Source organism: Camelus bactrianus, chromosome 5 (genome assembly GCF_048773025.1).
Source record: "Camelus bactrianus isolate YW-2024 breed Bactrian camel chromosome 5, ASM4877302v1, whole genome shotgun sequence".
Lineage (NCBI taxonomy): Eukaryota > Metazoa > Chordata > Mammalia > Artiodactyla > Camelidae > Camelus > Camelus bactrianus.
This window is the reverse complement of record NC_133543.1, coordinates 26623848-26638438: the sequence shown is the minus strand read 5'-3', so window position 1 is coordinate 26638438 and position 14591 is coordinate 26623848. Positions and strand designations below refer to the sequence as shown.

The following is a 14591-nucleotide window of genomic DNA, read 5'->3' as shown; positions in this document are numbered from 1 at the left end:
GAAAGATACTAATTGACAAGACTGAATCAAGAAGAAACAGACAATTTGAACAGACTGATCACTAGGACTGAATTTGAATATAAAAACTCTCAGCAAACAAAAGTCCAGAACTGGATGGCTCCACAGGGGAATTCTACCAAATATATAAAGAACAATAATACCCATCCTTAAGCTATTAAAAAATTGAAGAAGATGGAACACTTTCAAATTCATTTTACAAGGCCATCATTACTCTGACACAAAAAACAAAAACAATACAAAACAAGAATTTACAGGCAAATATCTGGTGAGTACAGATGCAAAAATTCTCAATAAAATATTAGCAAACTGAATTTAGCAATACATAAAAAGAATCATATACCATGATCAAGTGGGGTTTAGTCCAGTGTCACAAGGATGGTTCAATATTTGCAAATCAATCAATGTGATACACTGCATCTAAAAAAGGAAGTCTAAAAATCACATGTTCATCTCAATGGACACAAAAAAGCATTTGCCAAAATTCAACATCTATTCACGATCAAAACTCTAATCAAAGTGGGTATAGAGGGAACACATCTCAATATAAGAAAGGCCATTTATGACTACCTCACAGCTAACATCACACTCAACAGAGAAAAAAATGAAAGCCCATACACCTATGGGTCAATTAATCCATGGCAAAAAGGACAACAATATACAATGGAGAAAAGACAGTCTCTTTGGTAAGTGGTGCTGGGAAAACTGGGTATTATATATGTAAAGCAATGAGCTTAGAGCATTACCTCACACCATACACACACAAAAAAACCTCAAAATGGATTGAAAACTTAAATGTAACACCTGAAACCATAAAAAGTCCCAGAAGAGAACACAGTCAGAACACTCTTTGACATAAATTGGAGCAATATTTTTTTGGATCTATCTCCTAAAGCAAAAGAAATGAATGCAAAAATCAACAAATTGGACCTAAATAAACAAAAAATTTTGCATAACAAAGGAAACCATCAACAAAATGAAAAGACAACCCATAGAATGGGAGAAAATATTTGCAAATGATATGATCAACAAGGGGTTAATATCTAAATGTCAAAAAAACCAAACACAATTTAAACAATGGGCAAAAGAACTGAATAGACATTTTTCCAAAGATGACACAGAGATGGCTAACAGGCACATGAAAAGATGCTCAACATCACTAATCATTAGAGACATGCAAATTAAACCACAATGAGACACCACCTCGCACTTGTCAGAATAGCTATCATCAAAATGTTTACAAATAACAAATGTTAGCAAGGATGCGGAGGAAAGTGAATCCTTGTAGACAGTTGGTAGAAATGTAAATTGATGAAGCCGCTATGGAAAAAAGCATAGAAATTATTCAAAAAACTAAAAACAGAACTACCACATGACACAGCAATTCTACTCCTGGGTATATATCCAGGGGAAAAAAACTAATTAAAAAAGATACATGCACCACAATGTTCATAGCAGCACTATTTACAATATCCAAGATACGGAAGATACTCAAATGTCCATCAATAGATGAATGGATAAAGAAATAGTATATTTACACAGTGGAATGTTACTCAGCCATAAGAAGAATGAATTTCTGCCATTTGGATCTATGTGGATGAACTTGGAGAATATTAGGCTTAGTGAAATAAGTCAGAGAACGAAAAATACTGTTTTATATTACTTGTTTGTGAATTCTAAAAAAAAATACAAATGAATTAATACAGCATAACAGAAATAGACTGAGATATAAAAGAAAAACATTGGTTACCAGTGGGGAGAGGGAAGAGAGATGGGAGCAGGGGCATGTTAGGGGTATGGGATTAAATTACTATGTATCAAATAGATAAGCAATAAGGTTATATTGTATAGCACAGGGAATTATAGCCATTATTTTATAATAACTTTTAATGTAGTTTAATCTGTAAAAACACTGAATCACTATGCTATATTTCTGAAGCTTATAAAATATTACAAATCAACTATACTTCAATTAAAAATGGCTCAAACATCACATTATGATTAAAACCAGGTAAAAACTGAAATAATTTTGTACTTAATTTTTAGCACTATTTAGAAAGATCTTTCTAATAAACTATGTCCAGAAAAATAATGTATCAAAAAGATAAAAATAATTATTTGCGATTATATAATTATATATAGATTATATAATTATATGATGAGGAAAACCTAGTAAGTGAACCAATTGAAGAAAACTCTCTGAAGAAATAAGGGCCTTGCCCTACCCTACCCTCTTCAATATTTTGCCCTTCAAATTTCAGCCTCCTTCTACCTCTCAGACCTCTGATCTCTGCCTTCTCATTATGATCTTGTTGAGATCTCATTCCTGGTCCAGCCTTCCCGAAAGTATCTCCATCCTATAAGGTGATTGTAAGGCTCACCTCATCAGGCTTTCCTCCCTTAGGATCATAGTTCTATGCCACCTATTGTCTGATGTCTAAAAACTGTTGTTTCATGTATTTTTTAGTTATTTCCAGCGGGAGCATAAATTCAATCTAATCCAAATAAATCTAATGACAGTCCATTATTGCTAGAAGTAAAAGTTCTCTGTCCACTCCCGAATCTCCTTGAACCCTACTATCATGCTGACTTAATCATTAATGAGTTGAACACTTTTTGACACTTTGTATGAGTCATGTTTCTAATTTTTTAAAAAAATCATCTTTTATATAAAAACATCGTGGTTATTTTGTTGTAATTAGTCATACTGCTTAGGAAGATACATAAAAGTATTCACGGATGAAATAATACAAAGAGTAGGATATATGTTAAAGTCATTCACAGGAGGAAAGATAAGAACTGGGGAGGAGGAAAGGAGTAAAACTGCCACATGTAGAGAATTATTGAAGCTAGGTGATCAATATTGAAGTTAGGTGATGAATATTGCAATTGTGTGATTAATTTATGGGGCTTATATATTTTTTTCTGAGAATTTATATTATAGAGATAGAAATATAGACAAGAGGAGAGGGAGGCAGAGACAGAGACACTGAGAGCAATAAAACCCTTATTTTGAACTTCAAATTGGTGATCGTAATATTCAAAGAAATTGCACTGCATAAAGAAGAATGATAACAAACATATTAAATTTTAAAACTTAGAGCACCCCAAAGACTGCTTTTATAGGATTGTCATTTGCTGCCAAACTACGTGAAATGAGACACCCTTTCTGCAGGACCTAATGGAGTTGTGGAAATAAGAATGTTTCTGAGGGATATGAAACCTCACTGCACACAGGAGAGACATACTCCACAAGTCCCTGAGTAATGACTTACTGGCTTCTGACAAGAGCTGATATCAATTTAACAGAAGCAACCAGGATTTGCAATCCAGAATATAGAAAATTATCATCTTTTCCCTCTGGCTTTCAGTTGTGAGTCAAAGAAAAGCACCAGGCAGCCTGAGGGTCGTGACCAGTAGACATGCCCCCCAGAGACAAATACAGGTTGTCATGTGCATGTAACAGACCATGAAGAGAGGCTGATGAAGCGCTTGCTGCTGAGGAGTAAACATTGGGGTAAATTGCTTCCCTGGAAGCAAAACTTTCAGAGGTAGCGCTAAGGTGCCGAAAATGCCGAGTCATCAGTAATAGAAGGTCACTGTTGACAGCCTTTACCAAAAATAACACTGAAGCACAATGGAAAAAAAAAAGGGTATTTTTCTTAAACTCAAATGCTTAATTCTGGACCATTTATCAGAAAATCGGTACACGTTTCTCTTTTAAGAGTGTCTTGGCCTGCAGGAGTAATGGCAGTGCATTTGTGCCTATACATACTTGCAATGGCTTTCATTAGTGTGTGTTGCATACACAAAAAGTTAAAGAATACAGTATAGAAATAAGATGGATTTTGGAAGTACACTAAGACTAAGACTGCGATAGAATCTAGATTTGATTACACTTAAGCTCTATGTAGTTTCTTTGCAGTTTCCCTCTGTGATCTTTCTCCATAGGTTGTTCTGGTGATAATGGCAACGATTTGAGTTACCATTTGATCATGAGGTTGCAGTTGGACCACTGTTTAATGAGTCTCCAATTCCCACAGTGTGAGAGGATGCCCAGCTGCAGTCCTAGACAGCCTTTGATGCATTCAGCTGGGAGTGAATCAATTAAAGTTCAAATAGGTTTGCTAAACTTGTCATCTTTCTGGGGAAGGTTTCTGAAAGCTGGCTTCTGTAAAGTATACATCAGTTTGGAAATTTATCTCCAAGAACTTCCTTTCTTTTTCTTTTTTTTTTTAAATCAATGTAATTGCTTAAATTTATTTGTCAAGTTTCCAAGGAGAGTCATAAATAGAGAATCTTTATTACTCAATGGAAATTCACTGTACGGATTGGTATAAATGGAGAACCATATATTCTTTCGGATGTGTCAGGGGCTGAGCAGTTTCTGAATTCAGAAATTTATAAACCTCGCCTAAAGAGTCTATGAATACCCATCAGCATAATTTTGTAGTATGAAGGGTAAGGATAAAAACTGGAAAAATTTAGATAGACAAAAGAGGAATATTTGGTAATAAACAATTATTAAATATATACCTGTACATGTGTGTACACATACATCTGTGTATGTGTACATACACGCCTTTAAAAAGAGATTATTGCAAAAGGCCTTTTATGTATAATTCCATCAGCTTCCTCTCACATTAAAGCATTCTACAGAAGCGAGCATATTGGAGTTAAAAAATAAATTATACACATATATTGATGTGTGTGTGCATGTGTTACAGGAACAAGAAGAAACAAGAACATGAAAATAAGTGAAACACATAGTTTTCCATTTCCTTCAAATACTGCCTTGAATTGTGTTTGTTTTCGCTAGATCCATTTATAGTCTCTAGTTTTCCCCAGTATAGTTCAAATGGTCCCATTACAATTTTTAATGCCTCTGTCGTGTTTACCTCTTTGTTACAGTTTGCAGTTGGCAATCACTCTACGTGCAGTAAGCCATTCATTCAAAGTCATCTTTCGGATGCCTTGCTTTTGGGGGTGACCATTACATTAAGCAGAAGTCATTTTTCAGCAAAGGTGACATTTTATTTTTGTAAGACCAAGTATTAACTCATTCTGTGTGGGGGAAGGGAAATTTCCTGCATGTCTTAGAAAATATACAGCTGCCTTCTGGTTCCTGACAATACTATAAGCAACATAAAGGGGAATTTTGATTCGCTTCTCTTCTCCTTCCTCTTCTTCTTCTTTTTTTTTTTTTTTTAAACAAACCTGGATTAAGTAATTCTCTGTGCTGTGCTGTTCATTTTAAAGATATTATCTCTAGTCCTCAAGCAATCTGGAAGAGGAGACGTCACTATCCATATGTTCCTGATAAGGAACCTACAACTCAGAAGTGTAAGTAACTTGGCTACGATCACAAGGCCCTCAGGCTTCCCAGGGCATCAGCTCACACCCTCTTTCATGACTTCCTTCCCTTCCATGGCAAACTACTCAAATGAGGTAGACTGCTCAGTTTAGACGTATCTTCCTTCGCAAATCTAATTAGCAAAGTAAGAGAGAACAGGAGACAATAGATTTATAGGAAGTGTGGCTTCTATTTCTTCTGCACTGGGTAGGAGGATATAGACTTCCTGTGCTAATGTAGTCACTGTGACTCTTTCTAGCTTTTTAAAAGCAACAGGTTCCTAACCTCTCTGAGACTCAGTTTACTCATCTCTACGTAGTGAGGGTGGTAGTATCTGTTTCATAGTTACACTATGCAGAGTCAGTGAAATAATTTAAGCGCTAAGCACATTGTCTGGCAGGTGGAAAAGCATCTGCAAATGTAAGCTAAGCTTCCACATAATGCTAGGTGTTTATTCAATAGTCAGCAAACCATGCTGTGTGACAGGAACTAACAATGTTGTAGGTCAATAATACTTCAAAACCAAACAAACAAACTCATAGAAAAAGAGATCAGATTTGTGGTTACCAGAGGTGGGGGTGGGTGGAGAGGGAATGGAGCCAAAGGAATAAACTTCCAATTCTAAGATAAATAAATAAGTACTAGGGATGTAATGAACAACATGATAAATATAATTAACACTGCTGTATGTTATATACGAAAGTTGTGAACAGAGTAAATCCTAGGAGTCCTCATTACACGAGGGAAATTTTCTTTTTAAATTTTGTACCTACATGAGATGGATGTTCACTAAACTTACTGCACTAATCATTTCACGAATATATATAAGTCAAATCATTATTCATTGTGCCTTAAACTTATATACAGCTGTATGGCAATTCTACCTCAAAAACTCGATGAAAATGAATTTTAAAAATGCCACTCCCCTCCAAATAAATAAGATCAAGGAAAAAAAACTGTGATTAAAGTGAGATTGAGAAAGAACATGACTTAGAGATAATGACCAAAAGCATTGTGACTCAAAGGGTGTCCCCAGAACAGGAGAATCAGCATCACTTGAAAAGTTGTTAGAAACATAAATTCATGGGAACCGCCCCAAATGTACTGACAGAATTTCTAGGCTGGGGTGGAGGAGCTGGGTGAAAATCACTAACTCAGAAAGTGCATTTCAAATTATTTTCCGTAACGCCTACCGTTTTATTGGTGAACACTGTGTGAACTAATAAACTCTGCTCATCAGCTCTGAATGCGACACCTACACAGTATGTACGTATAAAAGATCCTGAGAACTGTGCACTCCTTGGAGCACTGATAGTCCGGTACAGACGTCTGGCCTCAGAGTGTAGGACACACGCAGGAATTCAAGACATATTTTAAACTGATTAACTGGTTTTGCTAAGTTTCTCTTCATTACCTACCGTGTCTATTTACTTAACCATGTTTAAAACCATTATTAAGCTTATTACATGTTAAGTAACGTTTTTATAGCTAAATCAAAATATACATTTCAGAGCATTTTATGGGTATATAAGAGAGACATATGTTTGTCTCAGAAATATTCTGTTAGTTTGTTTTCGAACTTATTTATGTTTTTGGCTCTAAAGAGCTGCCCTGGGAAGAAAAAGAAGAAGAAACAGTAACAGTGAATTGGTTTCATTAACATGTCACACTGCAGACCATCAAAGGAGAACTTGGTAAAATAACGGCCAATATTTAGAATCCACGAATCAGCACACAGCATACAGAAAAATTATACAACAATTGTTTCCTTTTTTCTCAGAAAATGCACATTGAAGTGCTAATTACACTTCAAGCACACAGATCCAGCTTGCTAACTCTGCTATAATCACAATTATCATCACCATCCAGTGGTGCTTAAGCTCCGTGATGTTGGGGCACTATGCTAAGATGCTGCGATTTATTAAAATGATGCAGCGTATCTGGAGATGGGGAAAATAATCAGACATGAGCCCTGATTATCTTTTTTTTTCCCTTCATTTTAAAGTCTTCATTTACACTTGAGAGCAGTGTGCATCTAAGAAAGAAGGCCATTGTGTGACCTGAGCGCCCATGGATGAAGGTGTTCTAACATCATAGCAAAGTGTAGCTATGAAACTCCAGCACGGTGCCAGTTACCTAAGATGTGCTCAGTGACAGCTACTGTTGTTGTTGTCAGAGCTATTATTATTAGTATGGAACTCAGAAGGAATATAAGCAGTTGCAGAAACAACCCCTCTGCTTCATGCTGACAGGAGAGTAACTATCGGTGTCATCTTCCAGACACATGAAAGGAGGTTAAAGTATTTTCTCTCGCTCTAGTTTCTCAACACTCCAAAAATAGAGTGATTATGTTTAGAAGAGCAAACTTTAAAGACAATTGCCTCTAAGAAGCCTGAAGGGGTAAACACAGGATGCCAAGCCGTCACAACATCATATAAAATGCTCCTAGGACAAACATTTTAGCTTTTGCAGCCAGATCCCTGGACTTAAGAGGGCAACATTTTGATTGCAAAGTGATTACAGCTTAATGGAGTCTTCTGTGAGCAAATTAGAAAAAAAGAAGCGAGGAAGAGAATGGCCTCTACAATTAATTACACTTCTTCAGGTTGCGAATTTTTCTGCAAGTTGATTAATAGTGTATGCTACCATGCTTTCTAAAGTATGAATGTACGTACTCAGTCATGAAATAATCATACAGACTGCTAAAATAATTAGCTTTGTTCCTAAAATAAATGTTGCATCTTAAAGAAAGAGAATTATTGAGTGTAAATCTACATTGCTTCTAAGGTAACTGAGCCAAGAATGTGAGACCAAAGGCACTGGTTCCATCAGAGCGAATAAGGCTCATTCCCAGCTCCATGGCTTATTAAGTGATGTAAGTAGTGCAAACTACTTAGCCTTTCTGAGAATCAGTTTATTCAGCTGTACAATGGGGCTGATGATGGTACGTACTTAGTAGGATTCGTGCAAGGACTAAACGGAAGAATTCTTACATGTGCCTTGTACAACACAAGTGCTCATGAAATGTAAATTCTCATTATATTCAAGTCAGGCACAAAATAAATGACTTAGTAGGAGAAGCATTTCATCCCTACAAATCACGATTCATTGGTGCCTTGTCATCTTAATATTGTACTGTCCTATCCCCAAAGAAAAATGCAACAAATAATAATAAGAACAAAGGAAAATCTCTTTCAGGAATGGAATTATAGAAACATCAAAGATAAATCTGCAATAACTAATAGGAAATCAATAAGTAAAAACTACAAATGTAGGATATTAACTGATTTCAAAAATATTTTCCATTTCCATACAGATTTTTCACAATGTTTTCACAAATTGTCAATATCACCACTGAAATCAACGTATTCTAATTCTTTCCTTCCCAATGTCTGGAGCCATATAATATTTTCCTTATCCTCATTTTCTTTTTTAGCACTTTAGGCAAAAGTTTTAGTCTAAAATATCCAACTTTATCTTCTGAGAATATTAAGTTGAACCACGCTACTCGAAGAATAATTATTTTGCCATACTCCTGTTATGTTTCTATTTTTTTTCTTCTTAAAAAGAAGAAAAAGGCAAATACTTAAGACTTTATAAAAGGGTTTTTTGGGTCAGCTTTCGAAGAAGAGCATTGCAGAAGAACACCCCATCTTTGGGAAAATAGCACAAGGCAAAAACATCATCCCTACAGAAGCTGAATCACACAGTGCTGTTGAGCTCCTAAGACAAACTGATTCTGCCAAGATAAAAATGGAACAGAACCAACAGATTAAAGAGAATCATTTTGGTACTAAAGAAGCCCCTTTAACAATGGGCATGCATTCGAATCCTAGCATGATCATTACAGGCTCATTTTCCTTGTCCATGTTCCCACGATAAAGGCCTTAACAGAAGCACTGGCTTTTTAAATTACTCAGTCTCAGCTGCTGACATTTTTTTCTTTCTTTCTTAGGCAAAATCACTTTCCCATGTTCTGGGAAGAAAGGCTTTGGAGAGCAGCAGTGTGAAAGTGTCAAGAACAGCAGTGAGGGCAGCCCTGGAGGATGAGGGTGTTGACAAGGAAAGAAAAATTACCTGTGGGCATCTGCTCCAAGGTCCCCACTCGGACATGACACATTCCCCAGGACATGGCAGAGAGCAGGACTGGCTTTCCGGGGGAACGTCATGCTGGTCGCACAGGCTGTTCTCCACCACTCCATCTTCACCAGCAGCAGTGCTCACACATCTGCAGGGCAAGAGCACAGGCATCCTTGATCATTAAAACAGTGAGGACTAAATTTAAAATAGTGATGTCTCATAATTACTTACCCTTAAAAGACAGTTAAACAGAAAACAAGACCAGCAGAGAAACCAGGAGAAAACAACATCCCTCCTTCAGCCAGTCAGGCTCTACTGAGTGACTGACTCAGGGCAGAGCCCTTTAATCAGCAGAGCAGGGGAAGCCTAGAGACAAGTGTCATCCTTGAGGAGCTCTCCGTCTAAAGAGACTACAACAGAGTTCAGCCCACGGTGAGTTTTCTTTTTATTACAACCAATCTTGAAGGCTCTCTTCTGAATAAATCCATGACTTTTTTAATAGCTAGACCCTTCATAGTTCCGGTGACTCAGACACTTCCTAACTTCTCTCTCACAGCATCTAAGCTGCCCTAGTTTTTGCTCAGTACATTTAAGGTCACGTCAGAGTGATGTGGAAGAAATTGAACATGTTTGTCTTTCAGGTATTTTCTGCATTTCAGTAAGGACTTTTCATATCGTCAACCAAAGGGCAACAAGCAAGCGTTTCCATGCAGCAGCTGAGCACACGGCATCATTGCACATCCTGCAGTTGCTCGGCTGACTCTAGGCTTTGAGGTAAGTGTCGGTGAAGATGAGATATATAATCATGCTGTTGGTTCAGTCAAATTAAAACCAAATTATTATACTAATACATACCTGCCAGAATGGCTTAAATCAAAAACATGGAAACATCAAGGGTGGGCATCATTGTGGAACAATGCTAACTTGTCTCACTCTGCTGGTTGGAGCATAAATCCTTTGGCAAACTAGTTGGCACTATCTATGAAAACTAAACATATATACACACTATGTGACCCAAAAGTTCCACTTGTATTTATAAATGCAAGAGAAATGTGTATAAATGTAGACCTCCACCCAAAGGGAAAAAAACCTGCCTGAAAATGTTCATAGCACCACTATTCAAATCCACCGAAGTAGAATCAGCAGCATAGTATCTAAAATATCTATTCAGTAATAGTAAAATAGATAAATATATTGTACGAAACTTGTTGAATTAAATGCTATAAAATGATGAGAATATATAAACTATTGTTGCATGCAAGAACATGAATGCAGCTTACAACTATAATGCTGAACAAAAGAAGCTAGACGCAAAACAACACAGACTAGCGTTCCATTCATAGGAAGTTAAGAAACAGGCAATACTCATCTATGGTGTCAGAAGACAGAAGAGCAGTAACCCTTGGGGGAATGGTTACTGACTGACAGGACTCAGGTAGTCCTGGTGATACTTTATTTCTCGGCCTTTGGGTTGGTTACACAGGTGAGTTCCTATTGTGCAAATGCATGGAGCTGTACCCTATGATGTGGCTATTTCTCGGCATTTACATTGTATCTCAGAAGTTTATATTTAAACTGTTTTTTCAAAAATATTTAATAAAGGCTTGCCATATACAAGCCTCTTTTGCTGATACTGGGATACAAACTTACTGTTAATAACCATTCATTTAGTAAACATTTTGGGGGGCTTACTACGCACCATGCCCTTCCCTGGGTAATTGGGTACAGAGTTGCGGGAAAAAAAGACAGACAAGATCGCATGTTATTTCAGTGGTAACGATCAAAGTGAAAGTGAAAATGACAATGATGATGAGATAAATGGTGCTATTTGCTGATCTGGTGATTTCTGGCACAAAGCCACAGCCAAGGAATAAGCGTTTAAGAGGGTTGTGCTGGAGAGATTTCGGTGCTCCTCAAATCATACTATGCTGGGATGAATTATCCTACATTAGGAGTTTCTTTTATGTAGACCACCATTTTTTTTTTAATTCAGGAAAACTGCAAAGTAGTCTACCATCTGGTACAAAAAAAGCTTTATGAGGTATAAAGTAATAAAAAATTAACATTGTATGAAGCAGGTTAACAGAGAGGAGATGTAAGTAATGCCTTCTACTGCAAGGAGGCGAGGCAGAGAGTCATCTATGGCCTTCCATTTCTCCTGTGCTCACAGTCAGTAGTGGAAGGAGGGACCGCGAGATGGCTTTAATGTCTTCCCTGGTCAAACCTAAAACCTGGACATTGCTGTCCTTCTTGGCTGCATACTCTCAACTGATGTCCTTTTATTATTTCACTGAAAAGGAGGAGGTAATACTTCTGGTCAATGATGTCCAGTTGAACATAAGCATTAGTCTCTGTTCACTCCCATTATGCCACAAAAAGAATAGTCAAGGAGCTTATTACAAAAAGGAAAAAAAAGGGGGTGGGGTGGGGAAGGAAAGATATTATCCCACAAGGACAAAGAACATGGGAGAGGAAAAGGCAATGAATGGAAAATAGATGGGCTAGTGGTAACTGACTTAGCATACTAAGAAACAGGATGACTAAGGCTTCATGGGAAAACAAAGAAAGCCACTTCATTTACACATCAGAACACATGAAAAATTCAGGAATTTGTGGCACCAAGCACCTCTGGAAATGTCGATGAAGGTGGGCCTGAAAAACATACTTCCAATAAATCCTCCAGTTTAAGAAGTACCGAAGCCCTCAGATCGACTTCCCCACCTCACAGAGCTAGGTGATGGCCGCATCCCCACCCCCACAGGTAAGTGAAGGTTTATCATCTGGAAAGGGTCACAAAATGGGTCTCTGGGTTAGAGAACACGTGGCCCAATTAAGGATAGGGATATCATGCTAAAAATAGGGTTTAAGTAAAAGTTAGCTTACTGGAAAAATTACCACTAACTTAGTGACTTAAACATGCACATTTATTAGTTTACAATTTTATAGTACAGAAATCCTACATGGAACTCACTTGGCTGATGTCAGTGCTCTGGCAGGACTGCATTCCTTTCTGCAGGCTCTAGAGGAGGATCACCCCCTTCCCTCTTCCAGGTGCTAGAAGCCCCCCACATTCCTTGGGGCCATGATCCCTTTTCTCTGTCTTCCAAGTCAGCAGCCTTGTATTTCTCTGTGCCTTGTCTTCTGTAGTCACATTTTCTGCTTTCCCTTTCCCAGTTCCCCTTCCACTTTTAATGACTCTTGTTTGTTCCCAACCAGATGATCCAGGACAATCTTCCCATCTCAAGATGCTTACCTTAATGTATCTGCAAAGACCCCTTTTCTATTTCAGATAACATATTCACAGATTTCAGGAGTTAGAATGTAGATGCTTTTAGGGGCCCTCATTTTGTCAACCCCATCAGCCTTCTTCCACTGGGTTCCCAAAATACTGGTTTCTAGGATTATCTGTTTCACAGGTGATTTAAGAAGAGCACTTCTGGGGGTTCCGACAAGCCCAAGAGTAAGGCCTTAAAAAGACTGAAATGGAAGGTTTTCCCAAATGAAAATGCCCCTGTACTTACATATCCTGCATCATTAGTTTCCTTGCCAAAGCTCCCTTTGGCCATCACCTCATTTCTATTCAAACTTACTACAAAACTGCTCTAAAGCATGCCTATACTTGCTATTTCCACACACTTCTCTTCTTTTCCTCCGTTATTATCTCTTGGACTTACTTTAATCACACTTACTACCATCCCAGAGAAATCCCTTATCGAAATCAACAGAATCCCCTTTGCTAAACTCAACAGCCAGTTCTTACCGTAGTAAACTTATCAGAACCAATGGAAACTATTGATTGCTATCTCTTTTTTTGAAAATCTCTCTTGTCTTCCCATTCTCTTGGTTTTCCTCCTAGCCCACCGGCTCTCAGTCTGATTTGTAAGATTTTGCTCTAATCTATGAATACTCCTCAAGGCCCAGTTTCTTGTCTTTCTTATCAATATATATCAAGTTTCTAAGCTGCTGCTGCTGCCCAAATTTATACCCCCATCACTCTCTGAACTCCAGCTTGTAATATCTCAGTGGGAAGGCTAATGCCATCTCAAATTTTCTGTGTTCAAAAGCTGGCTTTTGGATTTCTCTCTCTACTTTGCCTCTAATATTCCTCATCTCAACAAATGGCACCACCATTCTTATAATGGCTCAGGACCTAAAATCTAGCAGTCATTCTTGATATTCCCCTTTCTTCCATATTCTACAACCACTTTATAAGCAAATCCTATGGTCTGTACCGTCCAAATACAGTCCAAATGTGACCTGCTCACCACCTTACTACTACTATGCCCAATTTAAGCATCAGACTCTCACCTGGAACCATGGATGTCCTTCAAAACGTCATCCCTGTTTCTACGTCTACATCCCAAATTATCTTCTCTATATCCTATCCAGCAAGGTCCTAACATGGCATTCACCCTGGCTGAAACCTTCTATAGCTTCATGATGCAGTCAGAAGAATATACTTTAACCTTATTTTAGAAGACTACACAATTTGAGGACTGGCACCAGCCATATGGGATGCAGTGTTATCCATCTTGTTCTAACAAGCCAAGAAGGTTCTTGCTTTGGAAACTCCCTCCCCCTTGAAATTTTCTTAATAGAGATCTTTACATTCATTCAGGCCTCTCATATTTTTCAGGTCTCTGCTCAAATATTTTGCTGACCAGCCTCTCCAAAGTAGTATCCTCTATGACACCAATCCAATCTTATTTTCCATCTTGGAATTTCATAGCAAAGACAGTCCATTATATATTAATTTATGTGTTTATTTTTCTCTGCTGTTCTATGTTCTTTGAGGACAGTAACTCGTTTTGTTCACTTTTGTTTCCCCAGTGCCTAGAACAGTGCTTGATACATAGAAGACAAATATTCATAAATATTTTCTGAATTAATAAATGATTGCAGGCATGTATGAACCATGACAATGTCCTCTAGTTCTGAGGTTCCAAGAAAGAACAGCTAACGTGCTGCATTCACTGTAACACCATTTCACTAAGGCCAATAATGGGTTGGGATGCAAGATATCCAGGAAATCAGTTTCACATACTTAAAACTGATCATATATATATAAAGCATGTGACACAGTGAGTTTGTATAGCTAGGGCTGCCGTAACAGAATATCACAGACTGGGTGGCTTAAACC

The 14591-nt window shown here is 37.6% G+C and overlaps 1 protein-coding gene across 1 annotated transcript in view; it reads right to left on the bottom strand.

The window, feature by feature from the left end:
- Positions 1 to 14591, bottom strand: part of THSD7B (thrombospondin type 1 domain containing 7B) — a 763775-nt gene that overhangs the window by 70913 nt on the left and 678271 nt on the right. Inside the window, exon 17 of the mRNA XM_074363581.1 lies at positions 9449 to 9599. Coding sequence (XP_074219682.1) covers positions 9449 to 9599 — 151 coding nt within the window. The remainder of the gene's footprint in view (positions 1 to 9448; positions 9600 to 14591) is intronic.